The sequence below is a fragment of the Polyodon spathula genome, chromosome 13 (genome assembly GCF_017654505.1).
Source record: "Polyodon spathula isolate WHYD16114869_AA chromosome 13, ASM1765450v1, whole genome shotgun sequence".
NCBI classification, from domain to species: Eukaryota; Metazoa; Chordata; class Actinopteri; order Acipenseriformes; family Polyodontidae; genus Polyodon; species Polyodon spathula.
Genome location: NC_054546.1, coordinates 43,487,531 through 43,510,921, shown reverse-complemented (window position 1 = coordinate 43,510,921; position 23,391 = coordinate 43,487,531). Strand labels below are relative to the sequence as shown.

The 23,391-nt window shown below is 41.9% G+C and overlaps 1 protein-coding gene across 4 annotated transcripts; it reads left to right on the top strand.

Annotated features, from left to right (window-relative positions):
* Positions 1-76: 76 nt before the first annotated feature.
* On the top strand, positions 77-23,051 carry LOC121325214 (retinoblastoma-like protein 2). Of its 4 annotated transcripts, none has more exons than XM_041267585.1 (22): positions 77-516; positions 2,976-3,106; positions 3,435-3,635; positions 4,231-4,295; positions 7,493-7,621; positions 10,439-10,599; positions 11,087-11,151; positions 13,873-14,059; positions 14,374-14,540; positions 14,797-14,909; positions 15,060-15,163; positions 15,479-15,616; positions 15,877-16,041; positions 16,351-16,456; positions 16,666-16,941; positions 17,049-17,272; positions 18,144-18,320; positions 18,550-18,621; positions 20,105-20,207; positions 20,431-20,651; positions 21,045-21,209; positions 21,689-23,051. In XM_041267585.1, exons 1-22 carry the CDS (start codon positions 376-378, stop codon positions 21,857-21,859), a joined length of 3,282 nt encoding a protein of 1,093 aa, XP_041123519.1. In that variant the 5' UTR covers positions 77-375; the 3' UTR covers positions 21,860-23,051. The 4 variants fall into 4 exon arrangements, with proteins under 4 accessions (XP_041123519.1, XP_041123520.1, XP_041123518.1 ...); XM_041267586.1 differs by having other exon boundaries at positions 80-516; positions 16,669-16,941; positions 21,042-21,209; XM_041267584.1 differs by having other exon boundaries at positions 80-516; positions 21,042-21,209.
* Positions 23,052-23,391: the final 340 nt, after the last annotated feature.

Sequence of the window (23,391 nt, the reverse complement as noted above, 5' to 3'; positions counted from 1 at the left end):
GTGCAGGGGACGGGCTTCTGTGAGAAACCTGATGCTAGAGTCTTATTTACGAAGAGCTCTTGCGCTGAATTTCTGACGCAGCCGTGGCACTTTGCCTTGACCGGTTCGCGTTTCCAACGCAGGGGTTGCGACACCGATGGAGCGGCTGTCAGTCAAAGGACGTTTAAATGGCAGCACTGTAAAACTGAGCAATGCATACTGTGCTGTAAATTCAAAACCGATACAGTGTTCATTTCTCCTACTGATTTAGTCGCTCCTGCGTTAGGCTTTAGTGGCTATAAACCATTGCACTGCAGCAGACTTGTTAAAGTGTGATATTATTCGTTAGAGTTGTTTTTAAGCATACGCGATATTAAAAAAAAAAAAAAAAAAAAAATGACGGACGAGGAGGAAGAGTCGTTACAGAGAACCAAACGCAGGTTTGAGGATTTCTGCAGAAACCTAAACATGGACGAGGCCGCTAGCAGCGAAGCCTGGGTCAGCTACGAAAGCATAAGCAGGAACTATACCCTGGAGGTGAGAATTAACGCTGTAAAATATTAGCGTGCAAAGGCGCAATATCTCTCTGTACATTACTGGCACTGCACAAACCTCGCAAGAGGCAGTGCAGCAGAAATAAACAGAATCCCGTTCAATAAATACATCCACTGATTGAACACATACACGGTTTGTTTTTAATTGTGACTGCGCAAGCACTAAGAGTTAATTACAACGAGCTTGCTCATTTAGTACGCAGTTATAATACGGTACTATCTCTGGATCAACCTCAAAGGCGTACTGATTTAGCACCAATTGCAACGAAAGAAGATAAGGTTGGGGGTTAGTTATTCCCCAGTTTTAGTACGGAGCTCGGTTTAAAAGTAATTGAAGGCTCAAAATCTGAGTGATTGGTTCCAGACTTTTAGGAGTGTTACAAGATTGTTTTATTTATTTTTAATTTTTTTTAGGAAACCTAACATCTTAAGAATTATTGTTTATTAATTTACTTAAAAAAAAAAAGCTGAATTGCATAACAGTATGTGCCTATTTTCTTAACCCAGATTCACAGGTATAATCTAATTTTCCTAAAACAACATTAATGAAGCTGCGTTAACGGATAACGTGTACTCGTATTTAATTCACGCACAAAGCAGATGCATGGGTTTACAGGACCAAAGGTATAAAATAAAATAGGCCTCCGTTAAGTTGAATAAGTTAATAAGGATGAAACTGGTTTTGTTTCAGAAGTTTTGATGCGTGTTTTTAGTTTTTATTTTCATTTTATATAATGTTTGGTTATGAATACATTTTTGGTTATGAATACAGTTGTCAATACATTTTGTGAATTTTCAGTTGCAATTAGTATGATACCAAGTGTGTAGTCCACAGAAATTGCTGGACTAACTTAGCAGCAGTTACTTGGGTTCGTTGCAGTTGATTTCATTTTTAATATGCAGCTGCCAGACCACGCAGAGCTGCTTAGTTCGTTGTAATTGGTGTTAACTTGCGTACTGGTTTAGTACCGTCCTCCGTATTAACCACGCAGTCACCCCGGCAGAGCGCGCCTTTCAGTTCGTTGCTATTGACCCCAAGTAATTATTATTATTATTGTAAAAAAAAAAAAAGTGTTGTGCACAAAATCTACAGATTGAGTGCTGAATTTAGTTTGAAACGTGAGTGCATTTGAGATGTTGTTGTTTTTTTATTTACAGTTTACAGGATCACACGTGTTTTTTTTTGTTTGTTTGTTTATTTTTTTTATGAAGACTTAACGCGTTCGCCACAGGTTAGGACGTTTACTTCTTTGTATTGACGCTAAAGCGTGTCCAATCCTGCATGAAAACATACTGTTCAGTATACCCCTAATGTAATGTATCACGTAGGCCTTGCGATATGTACACATAAAGATTGGTTAGTCGATACATATTTAACCCATTATAATAGTCATTATTATTATTATTGTTATTATTATTATTTATTATTATTATTATTATTATTATTATTATTATTATTATTTTATTTACTTATTTATTAGCAGATTATACCAAAGTAATGGTTGCAAAATATTATTCGTGTCACCATTGTAAAACCATTGCTGTTAAAAGTTTATGAAACACAAATAAGGTTTGAATCGACATACAAAGGAAGACATTAAACTTCACTGTATATTCTTAGTGCTTCCCCTAGCACTTTTCTTTCTAGTATGTGTATTGTATTTAGTGAAACGCCCTGCTTATTGTTCATCTTCCCTGTTTTTAGAATGTGAAACAATAACCCAAGAGAATAACGAAAGCTCTCTCTGGGTGTGGTGGTTTGTTAAGAAACAGGCCGACCTTACCTAATATTGCCGGGGGGACCTTCACTCAACATGCTTGTATAGATGTGTGCAGCATTTGTGCTAAGAACTTTAACAGCGGGGTTTCACAGGGAAAATATCATATAGGAAAATTAAATCAGTTTTTATTTTGCAGTGGTACAAGCCTATGTAAATGTGATTGAGTCAGCGCTCCAGCATTTCATTTCAAAACTAAATCTCCCAACAAATAGAACGTTTCTTGGTCTCTGATATTTTTTCTTTCCAATACCTGGCTCTTAGTAAATGAGAAGAACTGTCTGAACGGATTTCTAAAACCAAGACCTTGTTAAAAAACCAAAAATAATGCACATCCCAGACACAAAGCTTGCATTGTGTATATGCTTTTTAACTCCTTATTCAAGAGTGGGGAACCTGGCTAGGGCATTCTTTAGCAAAAGTTTCTGGGATTATCAGAATCAGTGCATTTAAAGAGATAGGTGTCTGTCTTTACATACGAACATGTACATGTTTACCTGTATCTAGAGAGCCTCTCTAGTCAGTCCAAGTGCTACACCACACTTCCATGTTGCCATGTGCATGCAGAGGGTTCAGGAGGTCACATGGGTTTCTTGTTCATGATGCTGGCAGCTCTGATTCTGTGTTACTAACACACTTTGTTTATTTTTCTCTGCCGTTGCAGGGTAATGAGCTGCACTGGCTGGCGTGTGCCTTGTATGTTGCATGCAGAAAGGCAGTCCCGACTGTAAGCAAGGGCACGGTTGAAGGGAACTATGTGTCCTTAACGAGAATCCTACGCTTCTCTGAACAGAGGTAAATGTCAACCGGGAGATTCATTTTGCAATTATGCTTTGATGTGTTTTGTTGAAGTGCAAAGTCATGCACCATTTATTTCTATTTGTTTTATTAAAGTAATGATGTTATAAAACTAGTAAAACACAGCTTCGATGCACTTAGCTTTTAGGTTGTTTAATTCAAGTTTTGTATTCGGACACCCACTGTTCTATAAGGAAGAAAACTAAGAAAATGTGCAATTTCCACTGGATGAGTTGCATGATATTGGGGACTTTTTAATGTGAATCTACCTTCTTTAAAGGCAGCACCAGTTGATTTCATCATGTCTCTTCTCTCCTATCTTCAGCTTGATTGAGTTTTTCAGTAAGATGAGGAAATGGGAAGACATGGCGGGCCTGTCCCAGGAATTCCGCGAGCGCACTGTGAAGCTGGAGCGAGACTTCACTGTGTCTGCAGCCCTTTTCAAGAAGTACCTCCCCATATTCCACGACCTGTTCCGAGATTCCCAGGAGGATCCGCCCAGACAGCAGCGGAGCCGGAAACAAAGGTCCGGTCTGAGCTGCTGCAGTCTGCAAGCTGGGTGACACTGCTGTCTTTACAGTCATTAAAGACGGGTCGAATGACCTGGAACTTCCAACTGCATGTTCTTTTCTTCTCTTATTATCGTTTTTCTATTCATGGGTTTTCAAAATATTATAATTTTAAATTAACAAAATACAAACTATGTTCTCAAAGTCCAATGATATATATGTATATATGTGTGTCCTTTTAACATGTTTGAAATCATGGTGGTCTGACCTCAATACACCTCTCCAGCTCTAATTACCAGAGTACCTTAACAGAGTGTATCAAAAGTTAATAAAACACAGCGTTTGAGTTACTGTGATATAAAGGGTAATGAGATACAAACCACAATGATATATATATATATATATATATATATATATATATATATATATATATATATATATATATATATATATATTAGTTTAAGAAAAATATAATTGAAGGCACGCAAAAATAAGTGTTCTGAATGTGAGATGGAACAAGTTGAAAAGCAGTGTTTGTGCTGTACTGAGACTTGCTTGTGTCTGTTAATGAAACCCTGGAAGCAGCTCTCATTGTATTTCTGTGTTCCACAGACGTCAGCCCTGCACAGTGCCTGAACTTTTTAACTTTTGTTGGACCCTGTTTGTACATGCTAAAGGTAAGCGAGTTGCTTAGCGTTTCTGATTTGCCTAATAAGATAACAACATTAAGAACATATTAAGATTGCGGTTTGTTGAGCACGATGCGTAACATTCAGGATCTAAAGCTGGAAAAGTATTTGTTCTCCCAATGGAACTGTTTGATTTAGGGTTACATATACTTTCTTCTTCATCCACTATATTGCACCGTGAATGTTCCTGGAGGGCTGTTTATTTCAGTCATCCTCATTCGTGGAATAGCTCCAGTATGCTATGAGCTATTGAAAGAATAACAGTTTCCTGACGATGTGTTCATAGTCGCTGTTCTGGCTCGTTAACAACAGACTGGAACAGATTTATGAATATCACGCTCTTGTTTATTCATGATATATAAAACAGCATTTCAAGTGAATGCAGCTAACAAAATAACTCCTTAAGTTGCACCTGTCATGCACTGTCAATTCAGCTTAAAAAAAAAAACAAAAAAAAGAAAAACATGTTAAAGCAAACTTGCATTGTCATTTTAAACACTGCATCTGGTAGTACACTAGGACGAAGGCTCTCAGTTACATGCATTGTCATTTTAAACACTGCATCTGGTAGTACACTAGGACGAAGGCTCTCAGTTACATGCATTGTCATTTTAAACACTGCATCTGGTAGTACACTAGGACGAAGGCTCTCAGTTACATGCATTGCCATTTTAAACACTGCATCTGGTAGTACACTAGGACGAAGGCTCTCAGTTACATGCATTGTCATTTTAAACACTGCATCTGGTAGTACTGTGGGAAGAAGGCTGTCAGTTTGCGAATGGAAGTGCAGCACAGGGGAGATTTATGGAATCATTGTGCTGGCTAGAAGCTACTTTGAAAGAAGCTGGCAGCAGATGAAGTGAAGCCCTGCGTAGGGTTCCTCAGTAACGAGTGTTTGCAGGAGTGCTATCCCCTCAGCATGGGCACTGGGATTAGGATGTCATGGCATTGTTGCTTTTGGATTGGAAAGTGCAGCTGAAGGCTTGATTGCTGTTTGCCAGGAGTCTGTTTTAGCAGCAGCAGCTGACTCCAGTGGAGAGGTTCAGGGCTCGGGCAGTGTTTTCCAGGAGGTTCACATATAGCAGTACTGTAGCCAGCAGTGATTGTGTGCGCTGGGGCTTGCACAGGCTTGCATCTTTTCAGCTAGAGACGAGAGTTGAGAGAGTTAGTGGAATAAATTGTTAATGGTGTTGGGCACTTTCCCACAAAACTGCCTGGTGTGTTGCATGGGTAAGAAGACACTGGAAACCCAGGACTGGGGCAAAGAAACTCCTTCACTGCTGTTAACTGTGAGGTAAGGCTGGCCATGAGCTCCCTGTATTTAATGAGTGGCAATAATTCTCTCCCTCTCTCTCTCGCTTGTGTATAGCACTTCTAATAAACCCTTCATTAATGCAACGGCTTACTATCTGCTAGATGTATTTGTCTTCAGAGTAAATACTGTTGTTTATTTTCTTCTTAAACATACACAATTTCTCTACAAAATTAATCCTATAATGAAAGTTCTTCTTAAAATTCACTTTCATACACTGATAAGGTTTAGGGCTAGATTCATGTAGCACAAACTGAATACAGTAGGTATTATTGTACAGCTCCATAATAATTACCAAATCAAGTTGTTTGTCAATACATGAATACAATACAGTGAGAACATCCCAGGTTATGCTCTCATCTCAAACGGTGACATATTTAAAACTGTTTAAAACACCCTTGTGACAGAACCCCCCCCCCCCCCCCCCCTCCCCCTTTGGTTCCTGCCTCTGTGGCTGTGCTTGCTGAGGGTTCCTATCAGACTCCGTCTCTTATCATAGCAACCAGACATACAAGTCTAGGCTTGCCTGTCAGCGAGGTGCTTGCACGCCTCCAGGCCAGTAGATGCAGCTTCCTCTGTTGTTGCACTGACCCATGGGGCTCCTGTGAGAACACTACAAGCTCCCTGCTTTTTGTTGCTCCCTTAGATCACAACAGTGAGTAAAAATCATATTATTTTTTATTCTGCTTGTGGTTGCTACTTCCTAGAAAGGAGATAGGCTCTTCATTCATAGACAGGAAAAAAAAAAAAAAAAAAACATTTTTTAAAATGTAATTTTAGGACTTGTTTGCATAATTCAATTTTCTGTTCTTTTTAGTTGCTTGCATCGATTAAAATAAATAAATATTTTTTTTAATTTTTATGCATATTTTTCTACATTAACTTTTGAGACCATACAGTACATTCTTGCTCATACATTCTTGCAAGTTTTTTGTTGTTAAATTTAATCAATAAATATAAAAACCTGTACAAAACAATATTGAAATTCAGCAGCTTGTGTAGAATGAAACACTTCATAAATGACCTGCCTCTTGTGAGTAGCCATTCTGGCTACGTTATCTTAACAGTTTATATGGGATGCGAACTGAGTCTGCTGAGGTTTTAAACAGTGAATTGCCGTGGGACTGGAGAATGAAGGATTATACTGGAGACAAAGTGACCTGTTGTGCATGTTTGTTGTACTGTTTTCTATTCAGCTGATTTTTTAAAAATGTTTGTAATAGTTTGTGGTTGGAGTTTGAGTGCAGATGGTACACTTGAGCAGGAAGCTTTTAAAACTGGCTTTCCTAGAGAATAATATATGCACTTTCAATATGCGCTGTCACGCACACATCCTGCCTGTGTGCATGCATGTGTGTGTGAGCATGTGAAAGGCATTGCTTGTTTGTCTGGGAGATTCAGTATTCATCTTGGCGTTTGTTTTCGTGACTGGAAGAGCTTAGTCAGCATCACACACTGCCTGTATCATGTCGGTCCACATTAACCACATGAGCAGCAGCAGGATATTTTGGTCACATGTCTTTTAAGATGACCAGTGAGAGCAGTAGGACCACAGAGCTAGAATCTTGCTTTTGATTCTGTTGATGTTGTGACTGTTCTGTGACGAGTCAGTTGCTTTCCTTGTGCACTCTAGAAGCAAGGCTTGGGTTAGTGAAAGCTTGTATTGAGCATCTTGATAATGCTTTCTGAAAGTGTTTAGAGGTATAGCTGGACAGTTCAGTCAGCCAGCAGCATCTGTGCGGAGTCCTTTACTTATCTGAAGAGTTTGAAAACTAATTCTGCAATTCCGGACTGAAAGTTCCAGATTCCAGTTCACTAGCTCTAGACATTCTAAATGAGTTCTAGAATGTGTTCTCCTCCTCTGTTCCAGGGAATTTCCCTATGATCAGTGATGACCTGGTGAACTCCTACCATCTCCTGCTGTGTGCACTGGACTTGGTGTACGGGACCACTCTGCTCTGCACCAATCGGAAGGATCTGCTGAATCCCAGCTTTAAAGGTGAGCACATTATTATTTCACAGAGTTTTACTTCTGATGTGACCCTGAGTGCTGATTAATGTATACAGTGCAGTATGCATGCACAGAGTGCAGATAATGTGTTCTATTCAGTTGATCTAAAATCATTTCAAATGAGTTTTGGATTTGTATTGTTGCTGTTAGTTTTTTGCAGGTGTACTATAGTAAGTTGCATAAGGGTTAACAACTCTGCACTTAAGTTTTTAAGATGAAATGAGTCTGGCTGCAAAGGTACACAGTTTCCGTGGAAGTCTTGCTACGCTGCCAGCTTCAGGAGGTGGGGATTGAAAGACCCATACACAGCGACCAGTAGATCTGGCAAGCCTTCTGATTAATATCTCCTGCTCAAACCTCACAGTGTCTGATCGCCAGGTCACCAGTCAGTGAGGAAGAAGACAGTCTGTAAACTGGCTTGATAACGAAGACATCTGTGAATAATTAGTAGAGAGGGAGAGAGGGAGGGAGGGAGGGGGAGGAAGTTTCCACTGAGTCAGCAGTGTAAACTGCAGTCGTTTTCAAGCAGTGGTTCCAAGCACTCCAGAAGGATATGTGCGTTACTGTGCAGTGTACAGGACGTGTTCCTGCTATCACACTCTGCCAGAGAAAGTGAGGATTGTCAGGTGAGACTTTCTTCTAAACTGTTAGTGACTGCAGGAGTGTGCAGTTTGTGCTGGAAATATATTGTTCAGTATTAGTTTTAGGAAAGTTTAGGAGTCCTCTTTCCTATAGTGCTGGAGCGCTGTGCAGTGTTCAGTGGAGCTCTCTCTCCTATAGTGCTGGAGCGCTGTGCAGTGTTCAGTGGAGCTCTCTTTCCTATAGTGCTGGAGCGCTGTGCAGTGTTCAGTGGAGCTCTCTTTCCTATAGTGCTGGAGCGCTGTGCAGTGTTCAGTGGAGCTCTCTCTCCTATAGTGCTGGAGCGCTGTGCAGTGTTCAGTGGAGCTCTCTTTCCTATAGTGCTGGAGCGCTGTGCAGTGTTCAGTGGAGCTCTCTTTCCTATAGTGCTGGAGCGCTGTGCAGTGTTCAGTGGAGCTCTCTTTCCTATAGTGCTGGAGCGCTGTGCAGTGTTCAGTGGAGCTCTCTTTCCTATAGTGCTGGAGCGCTGTGCAGTGTTCAGTGGAGCTCTCTTTCCTATAGTGCTGGAGCGCTGTGCAGTGTTCAGTGGAGCTCTCTCTCCTATAGTGCTGGAGCGCTGTGCAGTGTTCAGTGGAGCTCTCTTTCCTATAGTGCTGGAGCGCTGTGCAGTGTTCAGTGGAGCTCTCTTTCCTATAGTGCTGGAGCGCTGTGCAGTGTTCAGTGGAGCTCTCTTTCCTATAGTGCTGGAGCGCTGTGCAGTGTTCAGTGGAGCTCTCTTTCCTATAGTGCTGGAGCGCTGTGCAGTGTTCAGTGGAGCTCTCTTTCCTATAGTGCTGGAGCGCTGTGCAGTGTTCAGTGGAGCTCTCTTTCCTATAGTGCTGGAGCGCTGTGCAGTGTTCAGTGGAGCTCTCTTTCCTATAGTGCTGGAGCGCTGTGCAGTGTTCAGTGGAGCTCTCTTTCCTATAGTGCTGGAGCGCTGTGCAGTGTTCAGTGGAGCTCTCTTTCCTATAGTGCTGGAGCGCTGTGCAGTGTTCAGTGGAGCTCTCTTTCCTATAGTGCTGGAGCGCTGTGCAGTGTTCAGTGGAGCTCTCTTTCCTATAGTGCTGGAGCGCTGTGCAGTGTTCAGTGGAGCTCTCTTTCCTATAGTGCTGGAGCGCTGTGCAGTGTTCAGTGGAGCTCTCTTTCCTATAGTGCTGGAGCGCTGTGCAGTGTTCAGTGGAGCTCTCTTTCCTATAGTGCTGGAGCGCTGTGCAGTGTTCAGTGGAGCTCTCTTTCCTATAGTGCTGGAGCGCTGTGCAGTGTTCAGTGGAGCTCTCTTTCCTATAGTGCTGGAGCGCTGTGCAGTGTTCAGTGGAGCTCTCTTTCCTATAGTGCTGGAGCGCTGTGCAGTGTTCAGTGGAGCTCTCTTTCCTATAGTGCTGGAGCGCTGTGCAGTGTTCAGTGGAGCTCTCTTTCCTATAGTGCTGGAGCGCTGTGCAGTGTTCAGTGGAGCTCTCTTTCCTATAGTGCTGGAGCGCTGTGCAGTGTTCAGTGGAGCTCTCTTTCCTATAGTGCTGGAGCGCTGTGCAGTGTTCAGTGGAGCTCTCTTTCCTATAGTGCTGGAGCGCTGTGCAGTGTTCAGTGGAGCTCTCTTTCCTATAGTGCTGGAGCGCTGTGCAGTGTTCAGTGGAGCTTTCTTTCCTATAGTGCTGGAGCGCTGTGCAGTGTTCAGTGGAGCTCTCTTTCCTATAGTGCTGGAGCGCTGTGCAGTGTTCAGTGGAGCTCTCTTTCCTATAGTGCTGGAGCGCTGTGCAGTGTTCAGTGGAGCTCTCTTTCCTATAGTGCTGGAGCGCTGTGCAGTGTTCAGTGGAGCTCTCTTTCCTATAGTGCTGGAGCGCTGTGCAGTGTTCAGTGGAGCTCTCTTTCCTATAGTGCTGGAGCGCTGTGCAGTGTTCAGTGGAGCTCTCTTTCCTATAGTGCTGGAGCGCTGTGCAGTGTTCAGTGGAGCTCTCTTTCCTATAGTGCTGGAGCGCTGTGCAGTGTTCAGTGGAGCTCTCTCTCCTATAGTGCTGGAGCGCTGTGCAGTGTTCAGTGGAGCTCTCTTTCCTATAGTGCTGGAGCGCTGTGCAGTGTTCAGTGGAGCTCTCTCTCCTATGTGCTGGAGCGCTGTGCAGTGTTCAGTGGAGCTCTCTCTCCTATGCCTGCAGTGTTGAGTGCAGTGCAGCATCGCTGTTCCCTTTGTTTTAGGTCTCCCTGAAGACTCTCACAGTAAGGACTGTAAGGCTCCCTCAGAAGCTGTGTGCATCATTGAGCAGCTGTGCAGCCTGCATGACGGCCTGGTGTTGGAGGCTAAAGGGATTAAAGAGCACTTCTGGAAACCTTTCATCAAAAAACTGTTTTATAAAAAGGTATGGCTGCTCTGCTTCTGATTTCAATTGTAATGATTGTAATTGTTGATACTGATTGATATGTGATCACTGGTTTAAGTACATTGATACATACTATAGTAAGTCAGATGGCTCCGGTTTTCATGGTTTATTATCTATTGGAGATCACTGCTTATTTGAGTTCCCACCACAAAGACATCAACATTAAACCAATTTGCAAGCATCTATAGGTAGTGTATACCACAGTGTGTGGCACGTAGTGGACTCAGAGATTGAGTGGTGCAGAATTTAGACCAGTCACATCAGCTCCTTATCCACAGTACGGTGTACACAAAGCTGTAGACAGACTGAGACGTGGTTCTATCTTCAGTATTTAAATATATCCAGGGCTGTTAACATGGGACCACAGTACTGTCCCTATTATAATAATAAGATGCAGTAACTGGTTTTTATACAGGTGTTTAGACGAATAACATGTCTAATACGTGTCTTCTGTCTCAACCTATAGATTTTAAAGGGAAAGGAAGAAAATCTTTCAGGGTTCTTAGATCCAGGAAACTTTGGAGATAGTTTGTGAGTATATTACAGATAAAAAAGAAACAAAGACTGTGTGAGAGCACTAAGAGTGAAGCGTTTGTTGTTGTGTGCTTCTGTTTTTTTTTTATATATATATTTATAAAATATATTGTCTACTATGTAGAAAGTGTAACCCTTACCATAGTGATTGCTATTCAGCGTCACCTGCAAACACTCTACATTGCTTTCCTATTTGCAGACCACAGCCAGTGTCTGGAAATGACAAACAAACAAATAGAATATGTTGACCTTGCTTTATATCAACAGAGACTTGCAAAGTTTAAAACAGGACTTAAAAATGCAGCAACTGAACAGCAAATGAACCTTACACTAGAATTGCTCTTGGAAAAGGGCCATCAATCACAAGTTGTTGGCTCCACAGAAATGATCTGCTCATGTGGAAAAGTGCAGGTGAAGGATAGTGGCAGGAAAGCTTTGTGGTCAGTAGGGTTTCCAGGGTGCTGGCTGAACAAGATGCACAGCACACTAGAAAAGACCTTTAGAAAACAGGAGCCATTAGAAAGCTGGATCGGATACAGGCTGAACCAGCAAGGCCATGCCAGGGAGGAGAGTGGAAAGTGGGGATGTTGCTGTCTGAGAGAAGAGGAACGAGGCAAGCTGTACATTTCTCTTTAATAATAAAATGAGGACTGAAAAATTTATGTTGAATGCAGAAAATAAAAATCTTTTGAATAGACTTGCATGTGGAGAAAAAATACAATATTTGAGCCCAGTCCCCCAAGGAGAACAACATAGCATGCTAGTGAATTAGCCCACTGTGTCATCTTACTTCTGTGAAAGAGTGCTTTTTCATTAATATTAAAGTAAATTAACAAATTCTTTGAAATTGGAAGGAACTAATTGAATTTGAACCCTATTTGAATTATTATTTGTATGTTTAAGACCACTGTGAGACTGTCCCATTTTGTAAAATTGAGTCTTATCAAAAGTCTTTGAAAATTAAAGGAAAACACGTCTCTAACGTGAGGTTTGAAATCACCAAGCTGGGAATCCCATGTTCTACCAACAGAACTGGCTCACCTGCTGCGAGGAACACGTTGTAACATTGTGATGTAAACCTGGGAATAAGTTGTGATTCTCAACTTGGTTTCATTTGTGATCCATGATTCTCAACACCAGAAGTGCGCTATCCCTGAAAAGGGAAATTAATCTAATATGCAAAGTTAGACAACTACACTGTTACAAGCAGCCAGGTGGTGCGGTGGGCTAATTCATTAGCATGTTACACTGGTCTTTCTTGTGGGACTGGGTTCAAATTGTTTTTTTTTCCCTTTACTTTCAAAGACTTGGATAATTTCCTCTATAAGCAATGAAAAAGCAAGTTCCATGGAAGTGAGTTGGCACAGTGGGCTAATTCACTAACTTGCTGTGCTGTTTGCCTTAAGGCATTGGATTCAAATTCTAGTGATTTTTTCCTTTATTTTCAAAGAATTGGTTAATTGACCTTTATATAGTCAGTGTGACACACAGCTTTCCTGTGTTTCTGCTAGTGGTGCAGTGTGCTAATCCCATAGCCTTCTCTCCCTGAAGATGAGGGTTCAAATCCAGCCCCTGGAGGTGAGTTCCTGAGGTAAGCAATGATGTTGGTTGTGTTTCCACAGATTGATGAGATTAGAAAGGGGTGGGGGGTCTGCCCCCCTGGCAGGGAGGAGAGTGGAACATGGGTGTGCTGCCTGACTGAAGAATAGTCTTATTAATTCTTTTAAAGACTCTCATTGCGTGCCTTCAGTGTTCCTGCTCTTTAATATAATGTTATTGAGTACCTTTTTCATTGTGCTATGTAAGATGCATAACAATCTTTTTAAAAAGTAGGGTTTGCTTCTTCTCTCAGGCAGCAACACACCCAGTTCCACTCTCCTCCTTGCTGGGGGGACAGACACCCCTCCCCTTTCTATCCTCTCCTACCCAGGTCTTCCCCTACTCCATCTGTGGAAACACAACCAGCATCATTACTTACCTCATGAACTCATCGCTTGTTGGTGAGTTTCAGCTGTGTTTCACACTGACTATATAAGGTCAATTCTTTGAAAATAAAGGAAAGAATCAGTTGGATTTGAACCCAGTCCTACAGAGACTAGCACATCATGCTAGTGAATTAGCCCACCACATGGCACCACATGAGTGTTTAGCATTGCATATAAGATCTTATATCAACCTTGTTATACAAGTTAGAAAAAATCAAGATGACAAATTAGTGAAGTTAGTTATAAGTTAGAGCTGGAGTAGGGGGTCTCCATCAGCTCTGGAGCTGAGCTGAGCTGGCAAAGCCAGAGCAGGGCTAGCTCTACACTCTTTCATCATCCTGCTGTGAACTGTGCTGTCACACCCCGTGTGCCTGTATGCAAAACAAAACGGATTCTCCTCAAATGCGATTCTTGTGTTCAAATAGAAGAAAAAAAAAGAATACTGAAGTTAATGTATTTGGAAAGGCTCTAATCTCATCGCAGTAACCCAAACAAAGGTAAAGTAGACAAAACAAATGGATCAACAGCAGAACAGTCATACAGGCTGGCTGTGTTAAATCCCCTTACACAAAAATGCTAACAGTTGATACAATTAAACATTCATAAGAACAGGAAGATACATTTCCAGGCAAGTTTGTTTTAAAAGTTCAGTGGAACACCTGTAAATAAAAAAAAGAAATAAAAAAGGTAATTGAAAGCTTCGTAACCTGTGTGTGTGTTTCCTGTGCCACAGCAAAGCTCTAAACCGGGCCTACGAGGAGTATGTGTTGTCAGTGGGGAGTTTAGATGAGAGGATATTCCTGGGAGAAGATGCCAATGAGGAGATAGGAACCCCGGGCACGTACAAATACTCCACCTTGGACATGGACCCCACGGAGCGCGCTCAGGGCAGACACGGCCTCCAGCCAAATCTCCACAAGGTGAGGAGGCAGGGTCACGGTGTCAGAGTCTCACAAAACAGTTGAATTCATTCATTTATTGGCTACTGATGTGCTTTTTAATGTGATTGCGTCTGCCTTTGCTGTAGAGCATCACCTTAGAAATATTTCCACCAAGCCCTGCTTTATTTTCAAACGGCAGGCTTCATGTAGCCTTTGTTTCTCAAGTGGGGGATTTGTGAAGCAGTAGATTTGCATATTTTTCTTTCTGTTGTGATCGGGTATTACGTAAACAGCAGGGAATGAGAAAGCCTTGCCTTGTGGGAGAGTCTGAATTAGTCCTTGTTTTCGTCAAGTCCAAGGCCCTCCGAGTCTCAACACCACTTACTGGCCGCCGATACATAAAGGAGAGCAACGTTTCCCAAACTCCGGTTTCCACGGCAACGCAGAGCGTGGGCCGCCTGCACAGCATCCTGACAGGACTGAAACAGGGGCCCAGTGAAACCCTCCTGCAGACTCTCAGGTGAGGCCGAGCGCGGCCGTTACATGTTCAGTGAGAACCACAGTCTTCGAGAATTCACACCATCATTAATACACCCAGAACGCCTTTTAAAGAGTCCTGTTTACTACCACTGGCTTTATAACATTAAACTGCTGTTCAGTAATGCCTGGTTAAAGAGAGTAAGAAAGAGTGAGCAGGTTTATATCTCTTTTGATAGTTTTTTTAAAAATTTTATTTCAATGTGCAGTGTACCCAAATGTACCTCTTGTGTTGACAGAACATGTTCAAGAGACCCCTCTCAGTCCATCACTGTCAGACTAAAGGAAATGTTTGAAGTATTCTGCCAACATTATAGAACATCTAGTGAGGAGTATTCAGGTCTTTCAAAAGGTCAGTAGCATGATTCGCGTTATTTTTACAGCAATTTTAAAACTGCACATGAAATACATTGCATTAAAATTTTTGTGATAAAACGTGCATCAGGTTTATATATTTTCTGTATGCCTTTGTATTAGTTTGTTATTTTTGTATTTGTTTTAGATATTGCTGTGAAACGCTTCCGCCTGGCAGAAGTGCTTTACTATAGAATCCTGGAAGGGGTCATTAATCAAGAAAAGAAGAGGCTAGGGGACACAGACCTGTCTGTAAGTATAGAGTGTAGGGATTGTTAACCCTTTCTGAATAAAGTGTTTTAAAAGGTTTTACAAAAAAACAGACACATGCACGTGCTGCTAACTGTCATACTTTTCTTTGATCTCGTGGATGCTTCCTTTAAATGGCATCTCGGGCCCAAAGCAGCTGCACAGGACTGTAATACAGCAGCCCTTATGAGTTCTCCACATCGCTAACACACGTTACTGCTAATTTACTACCTGCTTAGTAACGCGTCTATCAAGCTAGCAAGTGCACCCTACCGGATTGTGCCTGACTTGATGTCTCCACGACGATGTGAATTGCAGGGGATCCTGGAACAGGACGTATTCCACAGGTCCCTCTTCGCCTGCTGCCTTGAGATTGTCATCTTCTCATACCGCCCCCCGGGAGACTTCCCCTGGGTCATTGAAATCTTCGACCTGCCGCCATATCACTTCTATAAGGTAACTGGAGCAACCTGGACAAGAACTGTACTGCAGCACCAGCATTTACAACTTCAAATCCCCACTGTGATGATGGTCATTATCATCATTGTTATTATTATAAATAAATAAATGTAACTCCCACCCCACAACCGTTGTGATCACAGTGTGTGAGTCCCTGCAAAGTAAAGTGTTGCAGAGATCTTGAATTACCTGTAATAAGTGTACACTGTGATTGCCCGTGCTGATCCGCTCCCTTAGTGTGTGTGTTTGCTTGGCAGGTGATTGAGGTCCTGATCCGCACGGAGGACGGGCTCGTCAGAGAGGTGGTGAAGCACCTGAACCAGGTGGAGGAGCAGGTCCTGGAGAGCATGGCCTGGAGACAGGATTCCCCTCTGTGGGAGAGCGTGCGCGGGGTCAAGAACAGAGTGCCAGCCTGTGAGGAGGTCAGCGTCTCTCCTGCAACACACACCAACACATACACCTATACACATGCACCTGATTACACAGTGCCAAGACATTGTCTCTTTTGAAACACACGCCCTCAGACACCAACACCAATGCACACACATACACACAAGCAGTGCAAGCCGTTCTAGAAGACACCTTTTATGTATTGATTCATTTCTAGTTTAACAGCTGCAGCAACTCTGTCAAAAAGATTCCAGAACTACCACTAAATTAAGACGTCGCATCCCCACTGTAGCAGAATTGCACACTGCATGCATCCCAGTAACTGTGTCCATGTTCTTCAGGTGATGCCATCCCAGCATTTTGAGAGTCCTGAGGGACCTGGTACCACCAGCACCCCTCTGACCCCCAGCAGGGTGAACGAGATCCGTGCCGACTGTGCTGGGAAGGGTACGTACTTATGGACAATAGATTAAACCTGGCTTTTATTTTAGATTAAAAAAATTATAATAAGTAATTTGTATATATGTATGTACATTTAAATACGAGTATTCCATGCATCTGCATTTTATTATAAAATAAATAAATAGATACATTTCTGATGCCAACTGATAGTCATATTTTGAAATCTGTTAATCATTCGTTATTGGTTTTCTAAGCAGCCGCCTCCCCGTCTCCCACGAGTCTGCAGGAGCGCTACAGCTCCCCCGCAGCAGGGACCGCCAGGAGAAAGCTGTTTGTGGACACTGACAGTAATCCTGAATCTGGAGGCCCAATGAGAGTCTCTCAGCCACCCCTAGTGAACACAGTGCCAGTGCAGAGCAGGGCAGGCGACACCATCTCCATCACTCAAGTACCTGGGCAGACAGTGGTCACCATGGCGACAGCTACCGTCACTGCCAACAATGGGCAGACTGTAACAATACCCGTACAAGGTAACGAACAGGAACTACATTTTCCGCACCATGCACCGTGTTATTTCATAAAGAAACAAAACACACACACAAAAAAAAAATACCCTAAACAGCTAATGTCATTGCAGGTATAGCTAACGAGAATGGAGGAATCACCTTTATTCCTGTCCAAGTGAGTGTGAGCGCTCAGACCCTGGCCAGCACTCTCAACACGCAGCAGATCACAGGCTCCACCCTGCAGGTGGCCGGACCGGTGGTCCTCTCTACAGGACAGCAGCAGAAGAAAAGCCAACAGAGCCCGGCCAGCACCAAGCCCAGGATAACCGGCTCCCTGTCGCTCTTCTTCAGGAAGGTACTGCCTTCACACTTTCATTTTCAAATCTCATATTACACCGTGTAACAATTTTTTTTTTTTTTGGTTCCTGGGTAGTAAGTGTTATTTCCTAATTGCTTATGCCTCAAAAGTATAGAAAATGGCTATTATTCCCCACAAACTTTGCTTTTGTGACCAGGACAGTGATATTTCAAAATATCACTATTTCCAATGGGAAAACAGGCAAAGGTGTGTCTTTTCGTTCACATAAAGTCAGAAAAAACAACATATGAATCCAAATTAACATGTATTTATACTAAAGTAATACAAAAATGACTACAAAAGATTTAGAAGTGAGTAGTTTTTTGAGTTTTACGATTATACTGTATTTACGGCATTTGAGGCATAAGCAATTAGGAAATAACACTTACTACCCAGGAACAAAAATTGTGTTACATAGTGTTATTATTCTTTTTAGCAAATGCAATTTGGTTCGTTGGCAGTACTACCCTGTGAATACAAACACAACTTGAAGTAAATCAGTCTAAATACCACCCCTGAGATCATTGAAGTGTGTGTATCGAGGTTATGAAAAAGCCAACAACTCATCCTCAGAAAGGAAGGGATATAAAGGACACTGGCGTTCAGATCTGCCACCCTTTTTGATCCATTCAATAGACCCCACTGACGGGGTTGGTGTCCTGAAACTAGCTTTTAGAAATTAATACGTAATGATTCTATTTCCCATACTGTCGTACAATTACACTTACTGTCAGCTGCTAGGAGTTTAAGCAAATGCAGGTCGCACTAATGCATTTAAGTGCTGGTTCATATTTTCTACCAATTATTTCTCAATCTTTAGAGAAACAATTCCATGTTGTAGTTTATTATTTGTTTTCTTTCTAAACAGGTTTACCATTTGGCAAGCGTGCGCCTGAGGGACCTGTGTGTGAAGCTGGATATTTCAGACAGTCTGAGGAGAAAGATCTGGACGTGCTTCGAGTTCTCCCTCGTCCACTGTACCGAGCTCATGGTGGACCGCCATTTGGACCAACTGCTTATGTGTGCTATATACGTCATGACGAAGGTATATATATATAGATCACACATGAGAAATCACAATCAAATACCAGTTCATCTTATCTCTGTGTTTTTTTAATGTTTAGTTGTAGTTATTTTCAACAGCCTTGTATAGCGAGAAGAGAAACCCTACACATGAAGTATTAACTTACACAGTAAAGACGCAGCTGTATAATCTGACTTCTGCGCTGGCCATCACCATGTCGTTAATGATCGATTCATTACTGTCTCTGCAGGTGACAAAGGAGGACAAGTCGTTTCAGAATATCATGAAGTGCTACAGGACTCAGCCTCAGGCCAACAGCAGCGTGAGTGTCTCTCCTGTTGTCTCTTCTGTGTACAAACTGGCACGACCGAGGGAACAAGAAACACTAGGAGTGACAAGAGGCCGTGCGGCCCCTTGAGCATTCATTTATTTTTACCAGCAACCCTCCAGCATTGCAGGAGACCCCTAAAGACCCCTGCTTTGGCTTCTTTGGTTTTGCTAAAGGGTTGAACAGCGTTCTCAAGCGGAGCAGTCTTAAGGAATGATTTGGTCATGGAGTGAGAGGAGAGATATCTAAACTCTGCCAGCCAGCGTTCGCTTTCCTGCAGTCCTGCTCTTGAGTCGACCCTCTGCTGCCCATATCAAATCACTTCTCACAGTCGCCGTTGAAACATTTACAGTTTCATTCTCTCTGCGATGGGTATCCGATATGGGAAAGTTTTAAGTCTATGACGCAGAACAAAATGTTGGCTTTGTGTAAAGCTTTTTTTTATGTGTTTTTTCCCCACCCTGTTTAAGATTTGAGATATAATATGTTCAGTTGAATGCCTAAGAAAGCAATGAAAGGCTGAACTTCTCTTGGGTACTGTTTAAAAAAAAAAAAGGGGGAGCTTAACTAAACTAAGTAACAAAACTGGAAATAAAAAAACAGCGTTTAAGTAATAACAACGTTATTTATTACAAATTTTGTAACATTATTAGGAACTTTTCTCCATTAAGAAAATGGTGCAAAGTGTCATGGATTGCCCTGATTTTTTAAGGAATTGCAGGATAATTTATCACTTGATAGCTTTACAGAACAAGAGACAAGGTCATAGCCACTGCTCTGGCTAACAGTAAATAGCAACATAATGTAATTCAAATGCAGATTGAATTCTAACTGCATTTTTTATTTTATTATTTTTTTTTTTAAGCAAATTATTAGCTTGTTTCCACCTATCGTCTCACAAAAGCAATGTTCCCTCTGCCACCGACACTACTGCCCTTGCAGTTTTTTTTTTTGGTTCCACATCACTGGAGCCTATGGTAGGAAACCTGGCTAAACAGTTTTTGTACTCCGCTGGCTGTGCGCAGACATTCCTTTCAAGCTTCACTGGGAGTTTCCACCACACTTAATGAAGTGCAAGCGTGACTTATCCATAGCTTTGCTGATACGTCAGCTTGCCTTTTTATTTCTTATTTGTTAGCTTTTTCTAACTGATTTGTGAAAACTGCCCTAATGTGTAAAACAGTATCTTCACAATGCAAAATACTTTCTGTTTACTACTGGTTTTCGTGCTAGTAAAATACCTTTGCTTAGAACTTAAGTACAATGTCCTATTTTGCGTTTGGGCTTCAAACAGGACAAGTTATGGACCAGGAACCATATTGTATGGCTAGCAAATAATTTGGTTCAAAAAGGTGTTTTAACCCAGCAGGACCATCTTGGACCCACGTTTTACGCTTGGATATGAAGTGTAACATGGCACTGCAGAGCAGAGGAGGAATGATGCTGTGCTACGACTCTGTCCTGTTTGTTGCTGCAGGTATACAGAAGCGTGTTGATAAAAGGACGAAGGAGACGGAACTCTGGGAGCAGCGATGGCAGCGTCCGTCAGAACTCCCCCAGCGAGGCCAGCAAGGACAAAAGTAAGTGCTGTAAAACGGGACTCTGAATATTTAGATTGAGCAGACAAGCTTTCAGGACAATCAAGAGGGTCAGTTTCACTTGTGACATGCTGCAGCAGATCACACGCAGCTCAACAGGAAACAAACATTTGAACAGATCACACGCAGCTCAACAAGAAACAAACATTTTAACAGATCCCCCAGCTGTGCTTGAATAGTGTGTGTTTGTCCTCCTGTTTTGCAGCCAGTAGAGACTCGAGCCCCGTCCTCATGCGCTCCAGCAGCACGCTGCCCGTCCCCCAGCCCAGCAGTGCCCCCCCCACGCCCACCCGCCTCACCGGAGCCAACAGCGACATAGAGGAGGAGGAGCGAGGAGACCTCATCCAGTTCTACAATAGCATCTACATCAAAGAGATCCGCGAGTTCGCGCTGCGGTACTCCCCCAGTGGCAACATGGCAGCTGGGGTAAAAATCACTATTGAAAAAGACATTTGGAATTTCCCCTCTTTAAAAGAGAAACTTGCACTGTTTTTCTTTTTATGCATAATGTATGTTTTTTGTTTTGATTTCATACCACCCTTCAAATGAGCAAATACAGGAATATATAGGAATAACTTAAATTCTTCAAATGACAATCGTAAAAAGTAATAAAAAAGAAAACTTCTGTAACTGTTTTAACACTTTTGGACATTAGCTACAGAGCCCCTAGGTTACCATGAGTTTCCCTGCTGTGCAGACCAGTGGCTTTATTACCACTCTGTAATTCAATGATTTATGCAATGAGTGTTCAAATCCTCCGCCGGCCGGGCACATTGTGGTTATTAACCTTCCTTGCTTCTTGTTTGTGTGCAACAGCAGGCGGAAGTACCTCCCTTGTCTCCCTACCCCTCTCTGCGCACCGGCTCCCCTCGGCGAGTCCTCCTGTCCCAGCACCACTCCGTCTACATCTCTCCTCACAAGAACGGAGGCAGCCTGTCTCCCAGGGACAAGATATTCTACTACTTCAGCAGCAGCCCCTCCAAGGTGTGCAGCCAGGGTGTAGAGCTTCTGGAGATTACAGGACAGGCTACTTTGTAATTTTTTGGAGCTACCTGTTGTTTTAAATTTTTCTTTAACTATATTGTTATGCTAACTTTCTCTAATTTTCTGAGTGTAACGCATCAAATTCCATAAATACGGCCTGTGTTGTGATTGTTTCAAAGGAAAGTGTACGTGGTACTTAATGTTTTGTAAATGAGGGCTTCCAATACAGTGGCTATTTCAATTGATGCTTCAAACATAATAGGTAAAAAATATGAAGCAACATTAAACTGCATTTGCTTAAACTCCGTAGCAGTTGATAGTAATTTATACGTCATGTGCAGTATGGGAAACTCCAACCCCTATTAGCAGTACTCTTTGACTACCTAAGGGTAAGGTAGACCAAAAATCAGTGCTAGTTGTAGTCTGGGAAACCAGGGGTTAATGCTCACAGCTGTTTATTTTTCCACCCCCCTACACAGAGGCTGCGAGAGATCAACAGCATGATTAAAACAGGGGAGACCCCGACCAAGAAACGAGGCATTTCATTAGAGGACAGCAGGGAGTCTCCGGCGAAGAGGGTGTGCCAGGAGAACCACACTGCCTTGTTCCGTAGGCTGCAGGACGTGGCCAATGACCGAGGCTCGCAGTAACGAGGTACAGAGTGTATCGCTGCCTCCAGGTTTGTGTGTCTGTATAGAGACATGCATGAGAAAACGCAATGGCACCTGCTAGCTCTAGTTTGCATTGCTGTCAGGAGCTGTGAAAAGCAATCCAGATTTGAATTTCTCTCTGGTAAAATTGATATTCCCATTGCAGTACTAGCAGAGTTGTAGTAATCAGCCAGCAGGTGGTGCTTTGCTCAAACTAAAATATTTCCACCACCTTTGTGATTGTAGTTATTTTTATTTGGCCTGCAGTACTGGCAAAGCTATGCGTCATCACTGAGGGCATTTTAGTAAAGTAATAACATTTTAGTACGCTATTTTGTTTATTTATATACAATATCTGAAAGTAAATGCATTCATTTTCCAGACTACATATAACCAGGTTTAATATAGTGAAGAGACAAAATCTTGCAAGCAAGTGAGATGTTTCACTTTTACAACAGGGCTACTGTTAAATGGATATTTTTCTACATATCGAAAATTAACACAATTTGGGAAACTAAGAAAAATGCATACGGTTGCCTTAATATTTTTCTAGGTGTGTAGATTTGTAAGTGTGCTATATGGCTACATTTGTTGTTGTTGTTGTTATAAAAACCATGTAATGTATAGCATATAAGCAATATTAAAATAACTAAAAAAGTAATGTATAAGATTAAGTTATATAGTAGAAAACAGCACCTTGTTAACAGGGCGAAGGATGGTATGATAAATATAAACTGTATATTAGAAATTATACCAAGCCTCAAGATGCTGATCATGCTTCCACTTATTTTTCCACAGTAAAAAAGTTCCCATGCTGAGTAAGTTGAGGAAGGTGTTCGTGGGGGATTTATGACCCACGGCGTGTGTACATTGCAGGGCATAATACTTTACATACAGTCCATTAAAAGCACATTACTGAACCCAAGACTTACAATCACAGGCACCAAAATTCAAAGTGAGCTAGATATGCAGACTTTAGCATTAACAAAATCTGTGACTTAGTGCACAGGACAAGCTTAAAAAAAAAAAGTTACAGTAGATCTACATTTGCAATATTTTGTCTTTAAGATGCACTTTGATGTAATGTTGGTCCTGGATGTCAACTTTTGCAGCCAAAGTAACACAGATTCACACTGAAAAAAGGTTTTTGAAAATTACACTTGGAAAGATTCATTTCTCTCTAGGCTTTATAGCCATTAAAGATTTGTCTGTTTTTGTTATAAAGTCCAATTCAATACCCCTCCCCCCCCCAAAAATGTATATATCATATGTAAATAATTAATTTATAGTAATTGCTGTATAATTAATATTTTGTAAAATGCCTTTGTCAATTATACCTGTTGTATGTTTGTGTGAAACAGGATTTGAGATGCATGCTACATTTTGCCATTCATACTGAAAATAGAAACATTGGTTATAAAATGGTTGCAGCTTTCTGCTTTTTCTACTTAGTACTGTACTGTGTAAAAAAGGAAACCTTTTCACAATAAACAAATTAAAAAAATAAAGGGAACCTTTATTATGATCTTCCT